The 24,398-nt window shown below is 44.0% G+C and overlaps 1 protein-coding gene across 4 annotated transcripts in view; it reads right to left on the reverse strand.

Annotated features, from left to right (window-relative positions):
* Positions 1-4,467: 4,467 nt before the first annotated feature.
* Positions 4,468-24,398, reverse strand: part of otud7a (OTU deubiquitinase 7A) — a 35,228-nt gene continuing 15,297 nt past the window's right edge. For 3 of the 4 annotated variants that reach the window (XM_063907900.1, XM_063907909.1, XM_063907918.1), the window contains exons 3-13: positions 22,442-22,595; positions 19,847-20,032; positions 19,535-19,753; positions 17,711-17,812; positions 17,062-17,198; positions 16,423-16,535; positions 14,916-15,043; positions 14,683-14,832; positions 8,639-8,753; positions 7,968-8,052; positions 4,468-7,635 (exon numbers count right to left, since the gene is read on the reverse strand). In XM_063907900.1, the coding sequence (XP_063763970.1) occupies positions 6,094-7,635; positions 7,968-8,052; positions 8,639-8,753; positions 14,683-14,832; positions 14,916-15,043; positions 16,423-16,535; positions 17,062-17,198; positions 17,711-17,812; positions 19,535-19,753; positions 19,847-20,032; positions 22,442-22,526 (2,862 nt within the window). In that variant the 5' untranslated portion in view covers positions 22,527-22,595 and the 3' untranslated portion in view covers positions 4,468-6,093. The remainder of the gene's footprint in view (positions 7,636-7,967; positions 8,053-8,638; positions 8,754-14,682; positions 14,833-14,915; positions 15,044-16,422; positions 16,536-17,061; positions 17,199-17,710; positions 17,813-19,534; positions 19,754-19,846; positions 20,033-22,441; positions 22,596-24,398) is intronic. The other variant, XM_063907927.1, reaches the window with a different exon arrangement.

Consider the following 24,398-nt stretch of genomic DNA (forward strand, 5'->3'; position numbering starts at 1 on the left):
AGACAAATCGTGTTACATTTCCTGTATATACCCAGGCCACTTGAAAAAAAGGACGATTTACTACAAGTTGCAGCCACTCCCAGAGCAAAGTGTACTTTTGACTCCATGTGACACGCCAAAGCAGAGTTTATCACTCCATCTGCATGTTCTGTTCCGCAAAATCACCAGTAGCATGCCTTAGTTTCTCTTTTAAGCCAAGTGTGCCCACCAACACCAGCAGAGATCGCAGGCGTGTCCTGATCAACAATGAATCATAGATGTGGAACGAGACAGGAAGCAAGAGAAAGGACAAAGCCTTTCAAATTGTTGATGAGGAGCCTGGTGTTCTCCTGCTCAATCTGCACACCTCCTGTCTCCAGGCAGGTTGGGGAACCAGCACACCACGCCACACAAACAGACAAGCTGCCACCCCTGGCACCACCACACAACGTGGTGTGCCATCACAGCCGGCATGTTCCCAGAGCGTGTTTTTCATATTTGTGTGGCAACATGAGCGACTTCTGCATAGTTCGTTTTCATGTGTTTATATTTTATGCATTTTTGATTGTCCTAAGCTTTGAATGTTGGCAGGGAGCTGTTGTCAAGGAAGATTGGGCTCTTAAATATTAAAATCCTGTATTTTTCTCATTATGCATTATGTTAGATTCTCTGTCATGTAACAGCAGAGTCTCAGAGTCCCTCTGCAGACCACGGACTGAGCTAATTCACACATATCTCGTCGTATTACAAGAAATATCTCAAGTTTTGCCAGTTGTGTGGGAGAGGCACATATTCTCTCAGGGTTGCAAGACTTTCAGTCACGTGTTTATTCTCAGATGACACATTCTCTCCACTGTAGTGAGTTATTGTGCTGCAGATGCCGGTCAAAGTACAGACAGTTATATGAGCAGTGAGAGCACATCTCTGCTTGTATCCCCCTGCACACAGGATGCGGGGGCGGAGGAGGTGGTTTCAGTTTGACTGCTTTATCTGTTCAGTCACACCTTTTCTTTGGATTTTCAACTCCTGAGCAGCCAGGCTCCAGGTGAAATTCTGCACACAGAATAAACTCAAGGATTTACAGTGTGGCAGGAACCTTAACCATGACTTATTTTAAATGCTTTATCTGAGGGAAAATACAGTACATTGTGTGAGAGAGACGGAAGATGAGGATGAGGGGGTAGGTGGGTGGTGTTACCCGCTGCTGATTTGTGAACCCAACCTATACACACTCTAAGTCTAGAGCGTGGGAGGCTTTGTGGGCTATGCTCCACTGAGGTGTGTGGGCACCGCTGACTTTGAGACTCAGTGGAATTAATCCACAGTAAAAGAGGGAGCTGTGGTCAGCAGCAGCAGTGGTCTTATTCACACAGAGGCCCGTGTGTGTGTGTGTGTATGTCCCTCTTCCTCCATGCCAAGCCCCAGAAGGCAGGCTGAAGGGCCATGTGATGCCACCCACTCTCGAGGGCAGTGCATGGCAGGGCTGGCGCTAGATCCTGCAGAGCGGGTGGGATGAGCTCAGATATTGGAGGCTGGCACTGGCTGAGAACAAGGCTTAGCTATGGGAGGTGGGGGGGGGGGGGGGGTTTGGCTTTACCACTCACTGCAGCAGAGGCATCAAACGCACCGACCTGCTTTAAACACAACAGCGTAAAATAGTGTCAGGCAGCGAGTCTTACAATCTAGTAAACGAGAATAGGGCAAAGAGGGTATAAATATTCAATTTATATACCCATGGATATGCGTGATTGTCCCATGTTTTAATTTCAGCGTCTTAATGAGACACCTGCTTACAATATAAATCAATATTTATGAACTATTGAGTTGCATTAAGGCCTCAAATGGGATCCTATTAAATGACAAAGGAGACAGATGAAAGGGAAATAAAAGGCAATTCAGAATGATCGTATCCTGTATATCTTATTCGCATGAGTCTTGGTTTAACACGAGTTAAGTGAAGTTGACAACATGGAGGCTGTGTTGAGAGAATGAGTCGCCTGCCGAACAACTGCTGTATGCCTAATGGAGCTCTTTGTTGCTTTGAAAGGCAAAGGGAGGTCCCTCATGCAAATTCAAAGGAGATTCTGAGAAAAGGGGATCCAAGAAAGAGGACAATGAACCCTGTCTCATTCAGTACTTATTATGAAGGACGCGGGATCCAAGAGCTCTGGATACATTGCTGAGAATAAAGGACCCCTCATGGCATTGTGTGTCTAACATTAGACACCACGTGGAGATGTAATTCCTCAGCAATACTTAACAAGTTATCCATATTATTAGCAGACCTAAAGCATGGGCCAAAAAGTTAGAGGGTCTTACCCACGTCGTTGACTGTAGCAGCCCAGTCACGAGACTACACTCTCCGTCAGAAGTAGGCTATTTATCCCACACATTAGGCTACAGGCTGCTGCCCACTAAGCAACTTTCTCCTCACTCTAACTCCTCCAACTCAGCCAGCTGCTACTGTACTGTGTATTACTACAAAAGCAAAGATTAATTCAACCTCATACTTTATGTTGATGTTTTTCTTTTTAACCTCACAAATATGTGGGTGCATTAAGTTTTATCAACCCCTAAGAGTCTTATCTCTTGCTAGCAGCTCTGTGAGGCTGTAGCTACTTTGGTGCAGCACTGCTTTGGGTTAATGCTAATATGCTCAAATGTTTATCTTGTTCATCAGCTTAGGTTAGTGTGTTTGCATGCTAACGTTTGCTATTCAGCACAGAACACAGGTCCAGCTGACTCCGTTGACAAGGGCATTGATATTCTTGTCTAGCACTTTGACCTTTCTAATACTTTTTGCCCATACTGTGTATCTCTGTACAACATCTCAATGACAACATATTCAATAAATGAGATATTTAAGTCAGGACCAAAGTGGTGGACCAACTGATTGACTGTCAGCTGCTAGAACTATAATAGCTACAAAAACAAATGGCCGGTACAGCCTTTGGTCACAGTTTTTTGCAAGAAATAAAACATTATTAGTCTGTTTCTCTCGTAAACTGCTTTACTCTGCATTTAAAGATTACATCAAGATGTAGGCTGATTAAATTCATCCTTACACATCTACCTTCACAAATAAGTGATCAACCATCAGTTTGAATTTCTACTTTGATGTAGTGTTTAATGATAGACGCTTGATATGTAACAAATCCTGATATGCAGCTTGCCCTCACCGATTAAACACTTTTCCCCGGCTACAGATTTTCTGTCTAAATGAAGGCTGGTTTTGCTACGTGGCATCAACCCTATTGCTAATACTTCTAAAAATCCTGTCCTACTTGGCAGTTCACACCCAAGTGTCCCAACTCTTTAACCTCAGACCAAATCTGGTGAAAATGTTCCCCTCATTTTTTGACTCATTCAAAAAGCAGACACAAGACTGAATACTTACTTTCCAGTTTTGCTAAGTGCTTAAAATAACCATTGAAAGCGTCCTTAAAGGGGCACTGCAATGATCTTATTTTACACATAACGAGAAGTTCATGGGGAGTAGCTTTATAGAAATTAACAATTAGTTTCCAGATGTGAAAACCTACTTATACTCTTGAGGAGCTTGAGTTTTAGCCATAATGCCTTCAACATCCAAGGACAACCTACCCTGAGCAATGAAATGGTACTAGAATCCTATATGCTCTCCTAGAAAAAGCATTACATTACCCACAATTCCCAAATGTAAGAAATGTCTCTGATTTACTAGGCCTACTTTTACCAAGGAACTGTCTATGTTTAAGGATTTCTTAAATGTCAATGGAGTGAATGAATGTGAAATGCCTACCTGAAACGGCACCGTTCAAAAAGGGGGGGGGTCACTGTTGAGCTCTATATCGTTTTTTAATGTCTCCCGAGGCTCTGGAGAAGCTTTATCAAGGATGAGAAATCAGTCTTAACTTAACATCATCTTTGAGAAATTCTCCCTTACAAACTTGGTGCATGGAGGTTTCTAGGCAGAACATTTTTATGATAAAAATAGTTAAGTTGCATCACGGGAATCGTAGGATCCAGTCTGTTTGGAGCTAGACCTACATTTGCAACATGAAATGAGGATATGTCGGTCTCTGCGGCATCAATTTGGACCATTTTTTTATTTTTCTCTCCACGGTTAATCAACATTATGGAAATAAAATGTTAAAATGGAATACCCCTGTAAGGATACTACTGTGTATTTTAAAGTACAAAGTAGGACAGTCTAGTCCTCAATGTTCATTGTGTAAAACACCATAACCATTCAGTCTTGATTAGTTCTGGTACACTAATCCAGTACCGTCATTCTGTTATTGTCTGCTTTTAGGCCTGATAGCAAGCAGATAGCAAAGAGTGTATTGTAGTTTATGTGGATCAAGTAAAACCTGTATATCATGATCTCCACCGAAAGGTGTTTGAACTGTGATAAAAAAGAATCAACCTAAAACTGTAATCTTGCATGTGTAGATTTCTCATGATGACATCCTTGGAGAAAAACAAAAAAGACGCAGACACACCATGTTTGTAACAATAAACTATTTTTTTTCATATTTACATCTGTACCTAATGTGCAAATTAATAATTTAAAGTAGTGTAAAACTCTTAAAGGAATACAAAATAATATCTTACAGTCCTAACATGGTGAGAGTCCATGAACTTGTCACATAGAAACAAAGAGGAGCAACACTGCAGTGTGTACAGGAGAGAGACAGAAGCAAACCCAGGGAGCAGTGGACATCCTTGGCCAGGACACACTTAGTTAAGGACAGCATGGTACAATATCCAAGCATCACCAGAACAAACAGCAACACAAACACTGCATCTTTACAGTAGTTATGTTGAATGAGCAGAAAGCACTTGGAGGCCCGGGGTTTAACAGCCCCACTGATTGGTTAAAGCACTGATGATCACAAAGGCTTGAGGTGCTCTTAGCAGCAGGTGCTTCTTTTAACGGCCTCTAGATATGGAAGAAGAACAGACAATCTCACACTGGACCGGTGACACATCTATACTGCAGGTCACCACATAGTGCTAATAGCATGATTGCACATTGTGTTGTGTGTGTAGAGGGGAAGAGACACGTAATCACACTTCAGACAAATGTGCATCAGCCTGCTCTCACTACCCACAATTCATCTCATCTAACACATTGACCCAATAGAGTAGCTAACAGGTGACTTGGAAAACACACCATAAACACTGCATATTTGAGAAGCAAATCGTCCTATGCACACTGTTTGGGGTTTGCCACATAAACATTTGGAAAATTGTAATTGTGATTTTTTTTTTTTTTTAAGAAAGCCAGTTTGGCAGTGCTTGTGGTCTTAAGGAGGTCAACTACGGGCAAAAATGTGAAATGGTATCTTACACATTATTTTGAGTCCAATTCTGACACAGGAAACCCTTGCACCGTGGTAAGAACAAAGGTACACTTAACAAATGAGATAGTTTAACATTTTCATCCTAATCCAACAGTACAATCTATAATGCTTACACATTTTAATTCCTGTAGTTCAAATTTGTTTACAAAAGCACACCGTGACAATCCTTTACAATTTACAAGACACAGTTAACCTACAGTAACTATATTATTGGTGCATAGACAAAATTGGGAGAGGGTGTAGCAAAAATCACCAATTTATTGCTTTAAAGTCTAATATTAATCTCCCATTAAATGTATTTTGATTGCAAAACAACTATACATTTTCCACAGAGATTTTGAGAACCAAGCAGAGGTATTGCATTCAAACTGATTAAAAGAGCTAATATGTTCCCTCCTGATGAGATGCAAATCTTTTGTACTTTTAAAAATAAAAACCTTTCCCTCACATACAGAAAGTTACATCACAGAGAGGTGACTTTTACTCTAAAACAAGTAAAAGACTAACTTCAATGATACAGAAAAAATATACCCAAAACAAAACTGCACAATTTCTGGCCAAAGCTGCTCACTGTTTCGAGTTCTGCTTCCCCCATCATAAAGTAACAATCTTTACTAACAAGGGAAGGGTGACAGGAATACAAGAGCATTCTTCAACAAAATAGGAAAATGTTTGCCATCATGTTATTAAATGCAGAGTGCAGATGGTGTTGTTCCCTCAAGTCTCCTGTGGCCTTGCTGACAAGTGGCTGAAGTGGCTGTGATGGCTATGCAGGCCTCTGCCCTTTGCTCTCCCGCTCCTTGCGCTTAAGATCCTCTCTGTAGCAGTAGGAACAGTAGTTGTCTGTCTCTGGCCGGCCGTAGAAGGAGCAGTTCTCCCTCTTGCAGCGGCGCTGCTGAAAGCAGTACAAAGGGCTTCCAGAGCTCCGCCCTTTGGTTTTGTCTTGGTTGAGCCAGGTGTGAGACGAGTTGTCCTCATCTGCAAACTCCAGGCAGTCCTGAATGTCTCCCGCGTTGAATCCATTGGTGTAGGTGTGGGACTTGTGTTCGCTGGGCATGTTGTAGGACAGGGTCTCCATGGTGTTAACAGTGCGGACCCCCGACAGGCGAGCAGGGCTGTAACTCTGCGAGGAGAGTGTGCGGTTCTGCTGGGGGTAGGTGGCGCATGTCTTTAGGGTGCCCACCAGAGACTTATAGGGATCATCTTGGAAGATGGAGGATTGCATGTTGACATCTTGTAAGTGGATCACGCTGTGCCGCTGGATGGGCGGTGTATGGCTGTAGTGGGCAGACACAGGAACGGGACCAGGTCTCTTAGCACCCATACTGGGGGAGGAGTAAGGCGCAGGGGCTGGGTAGGAGACATGGTGGGTGGCTATTGGGGGGGTGAGAGGAGGGATTGGGACAGAGACAAGAGGGGCTGCAGGAGTGGGGCTGTTCCTGCCCTGCATCTTGATGCCCAGCGAGGGCTGGGGGTTGTGGTTGTAGGTGTGGTGGGGCAGGACGGGAGAGCAGCTCTCCGGCGGCGAGCTATCCGATCTCTCCCGCTGGAAGACACTCTCATGCTCAGGCTTCTTCACGGCCACCTCATTGGTGGCAGGCGGCTTCTTCTCTGCCTCCTTCCTCTTCTGCTCCTGCTCTTGGCTGAAGCGCTCCTGGGCGTTGGTCAGGTAGTAGTTGATCATCTCCTCATGGAACTGGTGGCGGTGGCTAGTCAGCAGGAGGCCTGCAAAAATGAACTTGCGCTCCCCCTGCATGGCAGCCCGCAGGATGTTGAGGCTGAGCTTGACATCCGTGCTGTATTTCCAGTTCTCCAGGGTCTTGTCTCTCCCTGCACTGTCCTGTCTCTCTGTGGGGGAGGAGCTAGAAGGTCTGTCAGTAGGGGAAGGACTAGTGGCCTTCTCGGAGGAAGTGGAACTGGCAGACTGGCCCGACTCCTCCTTGTTTCCCTTGGTTGTCTTAGACTCCTTCTTCTTTGACTTTTCCCCTCCATTCTCCCCACTTCGACCTGAGCCAGAGTTAGATTTGTTCATTTTGCCGTGCACGAGGCCACCCAGACCTCCCATGTTCTTCTTAAGCTTGATTCCCAAGGTTTTGCTGAAGCTACCTAGTTTGTTGGCTACAGAATCTGCCCGGCTCTTGTCTTTGTCCTTGCGCTGCTTTTCTTTGTCCTTCTCCTTGCTGGGCTTGCCGTTGTTGACGTTGGAGTTGCTGCCCACAGACTCGCGGTCAGAGTCCATGGACTCAGCCAGAGACTGGACATCCTCACCTGCAGAGGCTGTGGGAGACTCTGGCTGAGCGAGAGGAGCCTGCACAGAAATACACACAAACAAATAAACAGCAATATTGAAAACACAGATCAAAGCACATGCAATGATGTCTCACGGACATTTCTCAGGGACTCCCAATGTATTCCAGACGAATTCCCCCCCACACTCTTTTTAAAAACAACTTTGTTGCCTGATTTGTGGTGATTCATAATCCGTACCAACACATGAATTCCTGGGATTACTGCTTTCTGACAGTAAATAAAACTGATTGAATGTGGTTCTATGGGGTTTCAAGAACATCTGGAATGGAGGAGTCTCTCTAGGGCTAAATTAACCATGGCGAACAAGAAACACGTGTGAGAAAGAGTTACCCTTGTTTCAGATGGAATACGGATCCATGTTACATTCATGTAGTTGTGCAGCAGGTTGAGTTTGGCCTCCAGAGACAAGATGAGACTGTGGGAGAACAGTTATTCACAGTCAACAAGCAGCGGACATTTGACAATTTGTAGACCTAATGGCATTTACAGTATAACATAATCATGGGTCTAGGAATAGCATTTTTACAAACCAATTTAATTGTAAAACTCTAAGAATGTCTGCAATTCATTAAGTGTAATATAAAGCGGGGGTGTTAGGAAGTGTATCTATATATCTGCATTGTTCACACTGCAGCTTGTTATAGGATAAGCTAACCCCCTGACTGGTAGGAATGTGAAACAGAAACCCTTACATAAACTCTTTGCTAAACTCAGAAAGGGTGTTGCTGCTTTAGTGAGGCCATTCCTGGGGAACCCTATGGATGACTGACGTGACTCACAATTTGTTCTCTCTCTGCTCACTCTTTGAAGTGACCTGAGTCCAGAGCCCATAATCAGAGTTAAATCCCCCACATACAGCCTTGTGGGTAGACTAACAGAACTGCCTTGGCATGCAGTTTTTACTCTCTCACCCTTCATGAAGCTGCTTTTCCTAGTCAGCGCTACTTTGTGTGCTTTGTTGATAAGCATCAACACCCTGTGATATACTATACAGGACTTACTTTGCTAGCTTGGTGTTATCATTGTCGTCCCTCCCCCACTCCCAGTCCCTGCCAGGGTCCACTGCAAAATGGAGTGCCAGCAGCTTGTGCTCCGAGTCGGTCAGAGGGATAACAGCTGGAAGAGATGAGATTATCAGAAGGTTAGTTTGGTCTAGCTTTACCAATGGAGGCTGCTTTGCACGCCACCAATACTCTCACAAGGCTGCCGAGAGCTAAAGTGACACCATAATGACACGCTAGAATAATGCCACTTTAATTATCACAGATGCCTGTCAGCTAGGGGTAAAGTATACCGTGGGTGCATTGTATCTGCCATCCATTTTTTAGGCAGAGAAGTGACCACGACCAGTGAGTGTCACTCACAGTGACGCATGCTGTCAGAAGATGGGCCTCTGTCTGCAGCTCCCCGTCTGTTACATGCCCCTCTTAACACAGAGACTGCACTCTATCCTGGTTCTCCGAGATACAGTACTGGCCTCTCTTGCAGAGGTTAACCAGCACATCAACATTTTCCATGGGAAAGAAAGAAAACGTAGTTCAATTTATAACATGTGGTACGTTCCACAGCTTAAAAATGGGGACTCAATGGGCCTTGTGGTGAGACTGTTTTGTTTCCAGGGTTTCCCTTGATTTGTTTTCTATCCCAACTTTTGAACTAACATATTTTGAAAGTCCACAGGAGGATTGGAAAAATGTAATTTCAACATCTGAAGTTACATGAAAACTGTGTCTGCAGTCACTAGTCATTGTGTCCTTGGGCAAGACACTTCAACCAAGTTGCTCCAGTGGTGATTATTTACCGTAATGAGTGTATGTAAGTTGCTCTGGATAAAAGCATCTAACAAGTAACATGTAATGTAACTACACTTCATCAGTTGAGCAATATCAAGTGACACAATTGAAAGCTAAAGATTGGCTACACTAAATAGAACTTTTGGTGAGCTTGGTTCGACAAGTATGTTTCACAGGGTTGATCATTCTTATTTCTCAAATTGTGTTCATCAAGGTCCAATGGGGCAAGACTAATAGGCATTTTAAATGATACAAAAGGTTGTAAACAAGCCAACAGTTAAGGCAGATTACCAGTTAATCACTTTTATTGGAAAGTTAGTATAATTTAAATGATGGTAATAATTCCCTGATTGACAGAAAAGCATCGCAGGCACAAGTACGGAAAGTATGTACGGTCAAAGTTTATCTAGGAAGTCAGTGTGTAAACAGTGATGAATGTTTACAACTGAGAGCTTAGTCTCATAAGTTTAGCATTTGTATTTGTATTCTATAGGGTCTGACTGCTCCTGTTTCCTGGCCTGTCCGACATCTTTGTGAAATGTTTTTTCCGCAGCTACTACATTGTTATCATTATGAATAAGAGTGATGCCAAAACTATGAAATTAGTAGCCAGAACGTGACAAAATGGAACTGTCCCGTGGCTAATACTGGAGGTAATGGCAGTCTTAACCTGATTAATGAGCCTGATTTTAATTAAATTAGGAGGTCTAGCCCTGATCAGGGCTGTGAAAGAGGAGTTTGTTTAGTAATAGAGTAGAATCAGATACACAAGCACAGAAAAGTTAAGAAATAATTCAATACAATGCTCGCTCACATGATCAGCTACTAGTATGCAGGAAAAGGTTTTCAACATAACCAGGAACAGCACATACTGTATAACAGGCACCCACCCGAGCTTCCTCTTGTGGGAGGCGTGCTTACAGTATATGCTGGTGTGGGCGTGTACGTGTTTGTGTGTGAGTGCATGGCTGCCTTTCAAAACAAGAGTGTGAGAAGGACTAGATAGACCCCACTGGCCCACATGACAGCTCTCCTCAGGCTGCGTAGTGTGGGGGCTGTTGTCCACATGACAGCAAAGAGAGACAGGCTGTTCAGGCCGTGGACATTCCTGCCTTCACTGTCAGCCCCAGATGGAAGATACAGTCTCCTCCCTGTCTCGTCAATTCTTCCCCTGCCAATGGGCGGCTCTGCAGGCTTCACAAACAGACAGCAGCAGCAGCCGCAGTAACAGCCCCTCCCATGCCCCCGATGAAACTGCAGGTCATATACACTTTCTTTCTTTAACCCTTATGTTTCTTATCAAGTTCCTATGTGTCAAAGTACACTATTAATCAAGATAAGTGTCAAAATAGTACATGCATAGTGATGATGCCTTAGGTTCTTGAAACTGACTTGGTGCAGCCACACCCATGCCAGCACATTTAACACTGCAAACCTGATTACTTATTTGTATCTGACACTATAAGTAGCTAAGCACACAATTTCCATCAGCTGGGTAAATACATCACTAATAGAACTGCTGACAGACTGGGCTTGTCCAGAAAGCTGTCACAGTTGCATGTGCGTCATACTGCAATGCATTTAACACCATCTTCCTAAAAACAGTGGCATGACTAAAACCTGGAGACACAGAGACAAACAGTAATGAGAGCAGTGGAGTGGCAGCAGTGAGAACTAGGAGGAAAAAGTGTTTCTCTTGTTTCCTAGAACAACTCTTGCCCAGAAAAAGTCTGTCACAATCACACACACACACACACACACACACACACACACACACACACACACACACACACACACACACACACACACACACACACACACACACACACACACACACACACACACACACACACACACACACACACACACACACACACACACACACACACACACACACACACACACACACACACACACGGAGAAGGCAGCGAACCAGCTCCCACTCAGGTCATGCAGCAGGCAGTGGAGGTCTTTTAGGCGGTGTCCTGGCTCCCACGACGCAGCTGTCCTCGTTTCTCCCCATTCCACATTGCTGTGTGCGCCGTTGTTCCTGGTTGGGCCTGGTCCAGTTACTGAGAATCAACACTGGCAATTGAGCTCCGGAGGCCTAAAGTGTGCTGTAATGTATTTACTATCCCTGTTGACAGCCTTGTTTTGTTGTCCTTGAATGACCGATTTCCATAGCTTATGCATGGATGACATCATAGCCCTCTGTGGTATGCTGGTGGTGTCCTCAGCAACTTTGCAGCTATCCTGCCTCGCCTTGCTCAGATTGCATCTTTGATTTGAGGCAGACATGGGGAGGAAACTGGGGTGTAACCTGTAAGGAAACTACTGTTGGAAATGAGGAAGATAACTTGTCTAATCATGTATTAAAAACATTAAATTGGACATAAATATCTAAGCTTTTGTTTGTTTTTTGAGTGCAACATTAACGTGACAAGTATATCATGAGAGCAGAAAGAAAGAGGATTTTCTCTCCCCTCTGTCCCCTTCAGAGGACAAAGTCCCCCGTTACCAGCTCTTATCCGCAGCAGGAACACTGAGCCAATGTTTCCTCTGTTTGCGACTCAAGAACAATTTGTACTGTCTGGAAAATGCACAAATTTGAATTCCTCACTTTGGTCACTCTGCACAGCTGCCGATTTAAAGAGCCCATTTCACCAGAGTAAACAGCAGTCATGCATTTTAAGCCTGAGCCATTGCTTGTCACAGATGTTTTACAGCAGAACCATTATGGTCATTTTAAGAGCATCACATTCTAAGAAACACATAAAACCACAACAATTGGCATTTTAATTCTGACTAGCATATTGATTTCATTATGCTAACTACATTGGGAGCAATGCAATGGGGTGTATTTAATAGATAGAGAAACCTGGCCAGAGCACTACAGTGTTATGTAGGTGGTCTTTGTATAAAAGACGACCATTTACTTCATTCAAATAGGTGTTAGGGGGTTGATGATGGGATGCCAAAGAAAACCTGGAAGTGTTTTGGAACTGGGGCCAGAGCTTGAAATAGCTCCAGAGTTTTTTTAGAGGGCCAGTTTCACTCATACATCGTTTAGCCACAGGAGCAAAAACAAGCTGATAAAAGACATTGCCAACGGCGTCTACTGAGGAGCCAGTCATTATCACACAGCAGGTGAGCAGCAGTGGGCTGATAAAAAACAAACTCATGTGCACAGGGCTCTTGGTTAACCCGACTACAGTACCTTACTCAGAGAAAACACTTGATTGCTCTTTAGGGATGTGCTCAGAAGGGGAACAAAATTAAATAAAGACCTTTTTGATCCTGAGCAATAACCTTTGACTTCAGTTGCCCCTCCCTTGTTGTTTTTTGCACTGTCCGCCATCAATATAGCCCCTGCAGCCATGCAAGCAGGCCATAAAAGGGTCAGTAGCGTGATGTGTCAGTGTGATTTAGAATCAGGTTACTGGGGGCGACTCTGCTATAACCATCCATACAGACGGCCGAAGAAAGAGCCAGTATTCTAGCCCAGCTTCTGGCACCTGAACACACACAAGGCCAAAGGCCTCTCGGATGCTCTTCCCTGTGCCGAGGGAAACTGAGACCAACCCTCCACCTGAGACGGCCACACATTGGCCTGACTGTCAGGAGAGAGGATTGGTTTGTCGGGGTCCCGGCCCGGGACCCTGCCCATATGTGGTGAAGCGAAGAGGGCTTAGGGGCCGGCTGGGGCTACTCTGCCTTAATTGGCAATGGAAGATTAGGTCTGCCTATATGTCTGACCCTCTGCCTGTCTGTTTGGCATCTGTTCAGTTTATTAATAATATCATGCAAAAACCCAAAACTTTACATGTGACTTCAATAGAAAAACAGAAAAACATACTCTGGCAGCAACAGATTTGTATAATTGACTGGGTTACATGATTCGTCACATGACCTACAAATGCACCAAGCTAAGCTTACAAGTCTTTTCATAACATCCTGGAGAGAGAGAGAGAGAGAGAGAGAGAGAGAGAGAGAGAGAGAGAGAGAGAGAGAGAGAGAGAGAGAGAGACTGCAGACAAAACGCAGTCTGATCATATCACAGAACACAGTGTACCAGAAGGAAAAAGTAGAGTCATGCAGTGGTGTTGTTATGAGCTACAGCGGACATATGCACCATCTGGTGGACACCTAGAGAATCCCCCCCCCCCCCAGTCTCACTCAACAACTAAATAAAAGTGGGAGTGCTGAGTAGTTATGTGCTGTGGAGTACACTGGCTTTGATGTGCTGCTGGCATTAAAGGGAATGACTTCAGGGCAGGGATTGCAGGTTAGTAATCATGTCTGTCTGCAAGTCTGCAGTTGCTGTACCCAGACTTAATAACTAGGTTGGTGTTTACATGCCGAGAATAGGAAACCTATATGCTTAGAAAGAACATGGGAGGAGCAAGACAGAAAGAGGAAGAAAGAAACTGTTTGCGTAAGAGTATGAGTGTTTGAGAGTGAAAAAAAGAGGCAGAGAGACGAAGTTGGCCTGCAGCCCACGCAAATGACAAGTGAGTTCCTCCCACTGAGTCAGATACAGAAGAGTGCCGTGACTACCAAGACTGGTTGTCAAGGAGATCCACTCTATTTGTCAATTAAAGGAACTCCATGTGAGATTACTCTGACCTCCAGAATAAGCAACACATCCGGAGTGGGAGCACTGGCATCTGAACGGGCAAAACAAGACAAAAACAAGTCGTTCAACCAAAACGGAAAATCAACAGTCCCTCACCACAACATAACACAATCAATATGCTGCAGCACCATATCACAGAAAGAGGCAAACGCATAAACAAACTGTAACAAACTGAATTCAAACAGCGACTCTAGAGAAGAAATGTTGACATACAATGACATACAGGCTAGAATAATTTGAGCCATGCTCAGTAAGTCACAAGGAGAGGCCTACTGCCCACTTTCCCTCCTTGTTAGCCACTTCCTGGTTCCTGCTGTAGCCGGGCCTGCTTTAATAATGGATCTCAGGTAATTAGACTGCTGTCTCATATATTATTCACTTTGAGCAGGACAGGCAGGCCACTCGCCCTCATTCTCGTAATCTACCCACTTAAAGTCAAAGCAAAGACTAACTATTACTTAACTTAACTAATGCACATCGCAGCAGGCGACACTTTGGATTTTTAAGGACGTTAGGACAAGAAAAGTTTTATGCCCCACATCTCAATCTGTGGAAGCAACCAGATGTGTTTGTTCAGATTATGTGAGTGGATTTGTGATGATACACAGTAGCTCACCTTGCTCTCGCTGCTGGTCTCTCTGCTCCATGGACACCAGTGCGGAGAAGTGAGCCTGATCGTAGGCCAAGACCAGGGGGGAACAGTGGCAGCGGCTGGGAGGAACCTCCAGAGGCAGATAGAGCCCTCCAAATGGAATCGGAGCAAACGCTGGAACACCATATCTAGTGTCAGTCCATTGCTTATCCTACTGTACTGTAGACGATGAAGGCAAGAAGAAGCAGTCAGCCTACCTTCTCCTCCTGAGTCTCTAAGCATTGTGTCGGCCACCACTACAATCGGCCTGCGTAGCACGTGGGCCAGCACGAACACATGGAACTCCTCCAGACTCTCATAGACCGGATCTTCAGAGTTATCCACCCTGTAAAACATGAAACACAGTTGGACAATCCTAAATACTAGGACAGTTTCCTGAATAGTCTTGAGTAATCTGAAGACACTTCTTGCTAATCATGTGCCTGCGTAACCTAATCCGATCCATTCGGATCCATTTTGCCCTCTAGCTTGGCAGATGTGTACAAAGATGTATCTGTTGGTACATGTGGTTAAATGAAAGAGAGCAAGAAAGAGAAAAAGGGAGGAGGGTGAGATGGAGAGAGAAAAAGCAGAGGCAGAGATTTCAAGCATGCAACCACCAGGGAACCAGAGGATGTGCAACAATTAAGTTGTCAGCCACACAAACAGCCACGCTGCCAAATTCACTCTAATAAAGAGCCTCTTAATATGTGAATCCCACTCATCCTATTTAGGGGCTCATCTCACACTAGGACCATCAAACATCCCTAACCTGATTACTGTATTACAGTCATCTCAATGAGAGGTTAAAACCACCAGAGTAAATTAGTAAATCATGTTCTTTAATGGGACTTTTCAGTGATAAAGGGCTTCGTACTGCACCAGTCAACGCTGACGAAACACAGCGACTGAAAGTGAACACGTGCAGAGACACTGTTTGTTCTCAGATGCTGCTGTCATTTTCTATATTAGTATTTTAAGTCGCTAATGACCACAGACAACCAAAACCTGCTTAAATAGCATTTCATGAAATACAACTTTATTTTAATAAACAGCAGACGAGTTCTCTGTTGATCACAGTTGTGTTTAACCACATCAGCTGCGTGTACGTGAGAAAGCCTGTATGTTTATTTCAGAGACAATGGAAACAGGAGACAAACCACAACGTTTCTGTGCGTAGGAGGAAACTAGAGTTAGTTTCCAATGTGCCTCGGCAGCCTGATATAAACCCACTCTTGTTTTTGCAACAGGGGGTGGGGGGGAGTGGAGGCGAATCACATCACCTGCTGCAGCTAAAGCAGCCCACTGCTAAGAGGAGGCCGTTTCAACTGAAATGATTAATACTGAGGGCAACCAGTAGATGGCACAGCCTCACACAAAAACCTCAGCAATGTTATTAAATCAAGGAAGCAATTTGAAAGAGCAACAGTCCGAGTGAGAACAATGAGTTTCCCTGACAAATCCATCTTAGTGAGAAGGTCATTTCTGTTTTAATTATGGGCCTCCCGCAGTGTTTCAATGAACAACACACTGAAACACTGCAGGAGAGGTGTAATGTCGGATGTGAGACTGCTCGACTTGCTGCTCTATTTTGTGCTGTACTCCATCTCATGCAATGACTAGGGATTCTGGTTAGAGGAATGCATTATGTGTGGTGTCTTGGGAGTTCAGAGTGTGTATGCTTGCAGGCTTTTCTTTGGGATAAATGAGCGTCGAGCAGCTTACCCTCCACTGGTGTTGCCGTTTTTGCTGAGGTGAGTGCGAGGCTCACTGGAGGCCAACTTCAGCAGCTCGTTCCACTCTCTCTCCCACTCCTCCTCAGTGTACACCAGCCCCGACTGCACAAACACAAATGGGAAGTCTGATGAGTGCGTGCTGACACTCACCCACACAATCCTTATAATTATTCATTTTCAATATCTTCATCTGACTCTACAAGGTTATCTCCTGAAGCTTTTTGCATGATTTTGATCATATGTTTGCTGTTAATGGATAGTTTAGTAAAAGGAAGAGACAGGGATTTTGGGGTAATTAGAGAAAAGTAGATGACAAACCAGGACACTGCATTTACATGGGATGCATACTAAATCACTAGGCCACCAGGACCCCTGAGGCATTTTTAAAACATGAGCATCTGGACTACTTCTTTTCCAGAGCTATCTTTGGTGACACATTTTTCTAATAGATCTGCAAAATATTTGAATCCACAAACATCACGAGAAGATGCAGAGCATTTGACGTTATTAACATGGCTGTTAATGTACACTTTGAAATACAAAATACAAAACTGGTGGCTCATCCGTTTTCTTGCTCATACGGATTTTTATAATGTGTCATTTGTGAAATAGGATGTGATGCATTTACTCTGCCAACCTCCTTGTTCTGTTGGGTTTGCTGCCACCTCCACCTCCTCTTCAGAGCGTCTCTCTCCGCTCCGCTCTTCATCATGGTGTACAGGGACTTCCTCAGCATCAGGTCTCTGTCGTGGAAGCCCCACATCCCTGATCAACACAAACCCACAACACCGTTACTGCACGTCAAGATTAAGGGCATAGAACAACAACACAGCCATTGCACCAAACTATATAATCACTCCGAGATAACCTCAGCCCTTTAACTTCCTGTCTAAAAATGTCTTTCATCACTCATCAAAGGCCGTTAGTTGTCTAACTGTCAGTGTAGATTACATTAGCTCTGGAGCCTGTAACCCTGACAGCTCCTGCTCCAGCAGTTCTCACATCGGGGAGTCAACAATCTCCTTTGGCACGGACATGAATACGCTGTCAGCCCCCTGAACCGTTCAGCTGACAGTTTCCTGCAACCTATAGGTCAGTTCTCTCACTCCCTCCCTTCCTAGGTTCCTTTGCTCTCCCACTCCTTCATTCTCACTCCCTCCTCTGCATTCAGCAGCTGTGACGCAGCACTGACACTGACACTGACTTGCACAGATGTTATTGGTGATATGGTGGTATCGTATGATAGATATATAGTGCAGTGTACATGAGTAGCTCACCTAAAGAAGCAGCATGCAGAAGGCAGTTCCCGTCCCCAGTGGTGGCCAGAGGAAGCAGCTTCTTACAGCTCGTGCACATTGTGGACCACCAGTTCAGACGACCTGCAAACACATACAATATTTAAAGACTCTGAGATTCTGTAGTAAAGTTAGAAAACGCATGGAGCAAACACACTTAGTTCCGCCAGTTTTTAATTCAGTGTTCTTTAATCAACTTAAATTAACACAAAGCAACTGGTGATAAGGTCCCTGATGCACATTTATGAGGAAATTCCAATATAAGGTCTCATTGGGCTTTACGGGCCCACCGCAAAAAGGATTTCTAAACCAGGCCAACATCTCGATAAGGAGGAGAAACCATCTCCAGAAAAAGGAAGTTGTATTAGATACAAGAGCACCATTCAAAGAGGGACGTTAAGTTCATGGGGGTGATCTAACAGGAGCTATATCTGGGAAAAACACAAACAAAATAAATGAAGAGAAAACTTTTAATTGAGCAAGTCTATTTTAGATATAACCACACCAGTTCAATTCAAACACTGTCAAATGCTGCTTTCTAATTTGTCAGTTAAATCATGACTCAATCAGATTCAATTGTGTGTTTTCAAAATCTAACTTAGAGTAGTACAGTTCTGGAGCAAGTACCAGTGATGGCCCATTGAGAACCATTAGCCAACATGCATAATTAGCTTCGATAGCTGAACTTTGAAGGCAATGATTAGCACAGGCCATATGCTCTGCACACACCCTCAAATACCCAGCAGAAAAACACTCTGAATATGTTCCTCATCAGCCCGGCTTTTACAGTATCTCCAGTTTTTTTGCTCCATCACCGCCCTCCCAGAGTCCCTGAGGCAAAGACGACTGCTTCATGGCCCTGGGCCCTGCACATTGCTTTACCGCAGGCAGCCTCCCGCTCTGACGGCGCGGTGATCTGCCTGCATCATTTATTTAACAACAGTAAATACAGAAGAGGCTCTTAATGATTTACCTTTCAGTGTGGATGGGCTCAAAATGCAGATGTTTTTGCATTTCACAAATATTTAGATAATGAAGCTAACGTTAAAACATGGCTTACTATACCCAGTTTGTGTAATGATGTTAAATCCAATAATGATTAATATACTGGTTGAGATTCACCCACCCATTAAGTGAGGCTAACAGACCACTGGTTGTTGGAGGGATATACATTTCATAGGGAGATTTATGATGTATATAATTTGGATTAAATGCATGGCTGTACTAAGCTAACTCCTCACCTATCACTTGAGATCAGATACCATGTTGTGGTTGAATTAGTCTCCGTTATAAATGTATTCATAAGACTGAGACAGATGCTGTAATATTTATGTGTGTTTGAAATACAAAGGTCAATATATGAAATTGTGGCGAACTTCCTCTGGTGTTGACTGTTCCCACATTTGTACAGAATTGGGTTAGAGAGGCTTTACCATCTCTGCAACCTCTGAGTGTGAATATCTGCAGGAAGATTGAAAAACTAGTTTCTCTCTGCAAGTTCAAAGCTTCAGCTGGGAGATGAATCCTTTGGGATCCTGGATGCTTTGAATTAGTTGTTGTCGTCTTGCTTCTAGATGTTGCTGCTTCTCTGATCTGCTCTGTCTCTACTCCCAGATTCACCCTGCACGTCTCTGTCTACATTACTGACTTTCACAGGCATTTCCCATTGCTGTTGCATTGTGGGCCTCCTGCATTTCATTGTAATCTAATTAAAGAATACACTGTATCAGATTATATTACGTCTCTTGTGTCAGTAGTGGGAGAAACCCTTCAACAGGATGTATTATATTATCCTGTAATACTCACCGGCCTGCTCCAGAGCCATCATGGTGGACTGCTCGATCAGGTCTCTCTCTATGAAGCTCCTGAAGTCCTCGCTGTACACGCTGAGGTCTGGTAGCTGGAATGTGTAGATGGGCATCTCAAGAGGGAACTGCTCGTTGGTACAGTCATTGGCCACCTGCAGCCGCGCCAGAGACACGATAGCAGAGCTGGCGTGGGATATCCCGCGGGACAGACGCTTCTCTAAAGGGGAGAAGAAGCAAGAATTAACTAAATGAGTGGGAAGCAAGTGAAGAAAGACAAAAGTAGTGATGTCATTTTCTGTGGCTCTTGTACCTTGTGCATTGTCCTCCTGCTTCTGTGCACACGGCCTGTCGATCTTGCTGACATGGGTGGGCGTTTCACGTGTCTCTGGCTGCTTGTAGTAGCGGCCCTCATTAAAGACCTGCGGCAGGTTGGCAGTGTGGACCTGCCTGAGCTCCTCATAATCATTAAGAGCAGCACTGAGGTCCCAGTTTTTACCTGCGGGACACAAACACAAAGTGTGGTTGATTGCACATTGATTGCACACTGATTATGAAAATTAAGGACTTCATGTTGCTCCCAGTGAACGGAAAGGTATTGTCTTTTTCAGTAAAAAATATCCTGAATTTCCGAACAATTAAAGTGGTTCATCAAAATGAGGTTCCAACACATCAGACTGTTGTTTTTTTTCTGGTGTAGCAGCACATTGTTCTCTGCAGTTTACAGTAAACATTGTAATCTCATGGTGATTAAAACATTATATGCTACCAAAAGCAGAAAAGGAAGAGGAAAATGGGGGGATGGAAATGCTTAAGATCTTTGAATATGATGATTTTATGATAACTGCCTTTCCAAAGAATGTGAAATAAGAACTGAGACGTGCTTACTTAATACTGACTTACTGAGGAATACTTTGAAGAATTTGAACAAACAACAATGCTATATGCAGTTTGGCCCTTATTATGCAATGCAATACAGATATTTTGCGTCATGGGGCATGATAGTGAGAACAACTTGAGTTCAAGGTTGTGTGGTGCCACAATATTGTGAGGGGCGACAGATTTTTTAACAGTGACAGAAATATTTTTGATGTGCAGGAGGAAACAACACACATGCACACACCCACAGTTGTCTCCTCTGGGTGCTGGCTAGAACAGAGATCCCTTCCAGGTTTATGAAACCCACAAGTCAATAACGTAGCGTGCCTTAGCATGATGCCACAGGTACAAGAGTCTTTATAAAACTCATAACAGTGCCAGCAGCTGCACACAGAGGGTGTCCGCATGTAATCTGAGCATGCTTTAGAGACAGGGTCCATTAAAGGACTCCCTGCGTAAGAGACTTGGAGGAAGTTGTTTTCTTCCTGACTTCCAGACATGATCGTTCTCGGCAGCGTGGACATGAAACCTGGCACCACTTATCACTGTCTCTCACGCAGATCGATGCAAAACTGATTCCACTTAATTGAGCAGCACAGATCCAGGAATACCGATCCAGGAATACCTAGTAACATAGCCACTCAGCACCTAATGCATGTATTTAGATGCTTCTACATTAGACTACCATTACTATGGCATGGAATGCATTGTTTCAGCACCCTCATTTGTAATGGCTGCTGTCAGCAAAAGCAAAACTCCTTTATTCATCTGCAGTATGAACATGCATGGCCCCCATTGTTTGAGAACAGCACATTTGTAGAACTTTTTTCACTCAATTAAATAATTTGGGGAATTTTTTGTACTTTCTGTATAGGGACAGTAGAAGTAGATTAATGGAATACATCCACCTCTTTTTTAAAAAACTGATTTCTATCTAAATGTGGTTATTAAGATTTTATTCTATTGAAATCAGCCCATAACATAATAAAAATGTCCTGGTTCGCAAAAATGTAACCAAAAAAGGTCAGAACTAATCTTCAGTACATTAACCAGCCTCTAGAGGGAAGCACCTCATGTTTCACTGTCATATTTCTGCTTCTTACACCTTCCTGACAAAGAGGGTCAGAGAGCAGCTGATTGATGCAGGTCTGGAAAGCTATGCTAACACCCTAAAGAAATAAAAAGCATGACTGAAATAGGACACCCAGCCCACATCTGTGTTGTCTGAGTGCAGTGTCTTGTTTGGTGTCTGTAAGTGTCACAAGTATGCCCCTGTGGCTTTATGCCAATGCAGAAATGACTGGGGGGGAGGGAGAGACAGACACCAAACACTTTTATTCTTTTATCAGGCTAGACGTTTTTGTATAATGCACACAGAGAGACCAAAACAATTAATCCAGGACACATTTGACAATGATTTCATTCCATAATGTAAATCTTTTTTGTGTTGAGCAAGGTTTTATTTCTGTGAAGTACACAAAATATCTGTCTGCATTGAGTGTTCAGCATTTCCTTACTGCCAGTTTATCCAGATGCTGGAATGCAATGTGCAATTGTCTGAGAATAAAGTGCTTCCTTTTTGGGGAACACTGAAAACACACAAACCCTTTTATTGTTTCTAGATATCAAAGCCAATTCAACTGACCGTCCACCAGCTTTCTGTTGCCGTTTGCACTTTCTCTCCTGTTTTTCTTCCACCAAAGTGGACCTGTATGTAAGCTGTACAAGTGCCAGTAGCACTCTGCTCCTCAATGAGTTCCAATGAATGGGCACAAAGCTCTCCCTGGGGAGTGCACTCGTAAAACCGTCACACTGGCCTCTAAATCTGCAAGCTGGCTCACAGTAGCAGCTCCTCTCCACCCCCCCTTTGCTTCCTCTCTATTCCTTTCCCCTCATTTCCTCTCATCTTCTGTTCTTCCCTCTCCTCTGCTCGCTTGACTGAAACCGCAGCACAACAGGGAGCAGCTGATCGAAAATTCCCACAATATTTGTCAAATCTCAGAGTTGCATGACAGTGTTGGTCTCTTACCTTCCAGCAGGTCTCTTGCCAGACCCGGTTCTGCCCCTGTGGACCGAACAAAGTCTGACAGGACCGCGTCCATGTCCAGAGTCATGTGATCATGTGTGTGCGCTGCCCAAGGTGCAGCGGTGGCCTTGGTGGACGCCAGCCTTCACGTTCTCATCTGGAAAAACACACCATTTGTACAGTAAATCCATTTCAGCCACACTTTTAAAAACCCATCACTCACGAACCCCTGTGAGAAAACAGGCACTGTGTTGCCCCTCTCTATTGTACGAACCCCAGCCAGCAGTCTGAGCCTTCTTTTACTGATGAGTAATGCTTCATAGAGCTGATAGTTCATAGCACTGTGAACAGCACTCCACTCCCAGTGCTCCTCCCAGCTCTTGCGAACAGTCATAACATAATATCCAGCAGCACAGATGTAATATCAACAACACAGCCAGAGGTCGTACCCAGGACGCACCTGCATATCTCCACAGCCTTTGGCCCACTGCCCATGATCATAACAGCACTCTTCCTGCCACTGAGTGTCATCCTGTGTATGATTCTGAATCTTAAACCCCATCTGAGCTAAATAACAAGGAAGTATGCCCAGAGACTGTTTGTGGAGCAATTCAGTGTGATGTTATTTAGGATGATTCAAGCCGGGAAACATGTTAACATCACAGCTCTAATGATCAACAAGCGTTGCCTTGTTAGGTCATAAATAACACTTCTAAGATGCGCAAGTGTTCCCTCCCTCGGCCCATGGAATGAATGAGCCCATGCATAGCTTTCATTCCACTTGACGCTATGTGGGTGAGAAACAGAGTTCAGAGCATTGTCAGTGAAGAAATAAACACCCACAGGTTTGCAGCTCTGACCTCAGGCCTCTGTTTACACAGACCAGGGTTTTGGGGGCTGCTCAGGTCTCTGGCTTTTACCTTAAGAGGAGCGAGAGCATGCTGACGACTTTAAGATACTCTGCTCGTGCCTGAGAGCAGTTAGAAGAGGTTCGAACTCTTTGTGTGCCACATAGCATGAGCATCCATCAGGTTTTCATTCATTGCTGTGAGCCAACAATGATCTGGAAATAAAACTGAAACAAATGATGTTTTTTTCCTGCTGTAATTCATGGGTAATATTATGGCATACCTTTACCTGACCATGACAGAACAATTACAGAAATGTTCTCTCAGTCCGTATATTCATCACATGAATAGTAAAAGCTGACAACAGAAAGACAACAAAACCCTGTTTGATTGTTGGCCTCAGAGAGAAAAATATCTTTGTTCAAGACCCAGCAACTTTCGTCTTTATCGTATGCATTATTAATGAGTCAAAGCTGCACTTAAGCTGTAGTTTAGCTGACCTACTTACTGTCAGCCATTTGCATTGTGTTGAATGTGCATTATTGTACAGTGGGAATGGAAGCACATGTAAACTACAGGAAACATAGGGTTGAAGCAGCGACAAGATCATTATGGTTAATGCATATTATGGTATCAGATCAATATAACCCAAACTGTGTTGCTGAAGGAGAAGATTGTTTTTCTGCTCTTCTGTCTAAATGTCTATAATGCCAAAAGCAAGCTGACTTATGTGCGAGATCTCTTACAGGAGATTTAAAAGGATATTTCCCTTCTCCAAGGACCAAAGAGACAACGTATGAGCGCATAAAGACCCTCTTTAAGGGTGGACGCTTAACTCAGTACAGAATTGTGAGCTGCCCATCAAGCGGGAATCACCGTGATGCTTTGCAGGGCTAAAAAACTTGAGTCTAGTGGTGCGGAGCGAGAAACAGAAATAGCTGAATATTATAAGTCATGACCTCATCTTTTCGCCTAAGAACAGCTCCATTCAAATCGCTTTCCCTGTGGGAGGTAGTTATGACTCAGAAACACCCTAACGGTGGATTTTTCTATCTGACATAAAGGCTTGGACTTTCCAACTTCCTATTTATCATAATGACAGTTTGCATATT

Source organism: Eleginops maclovinus, chromosome 2 (assembly GCF_036324505.1).
Source record: "Eleginops maclovinus isolate JMC-PN-2008 ecotype Puerto Natales chromosome 2, JC_Emac_rtc_rv5, whole genome shotgun sequence".
In the NCBI taxonomy this organism is placed as follows: domain Eukaryota; kingdom Metazoa; phylum Chordata; class Actinopteri; order Perciformes; family Eleginopidae; genus Eleginops; species Eleginops maclovinus.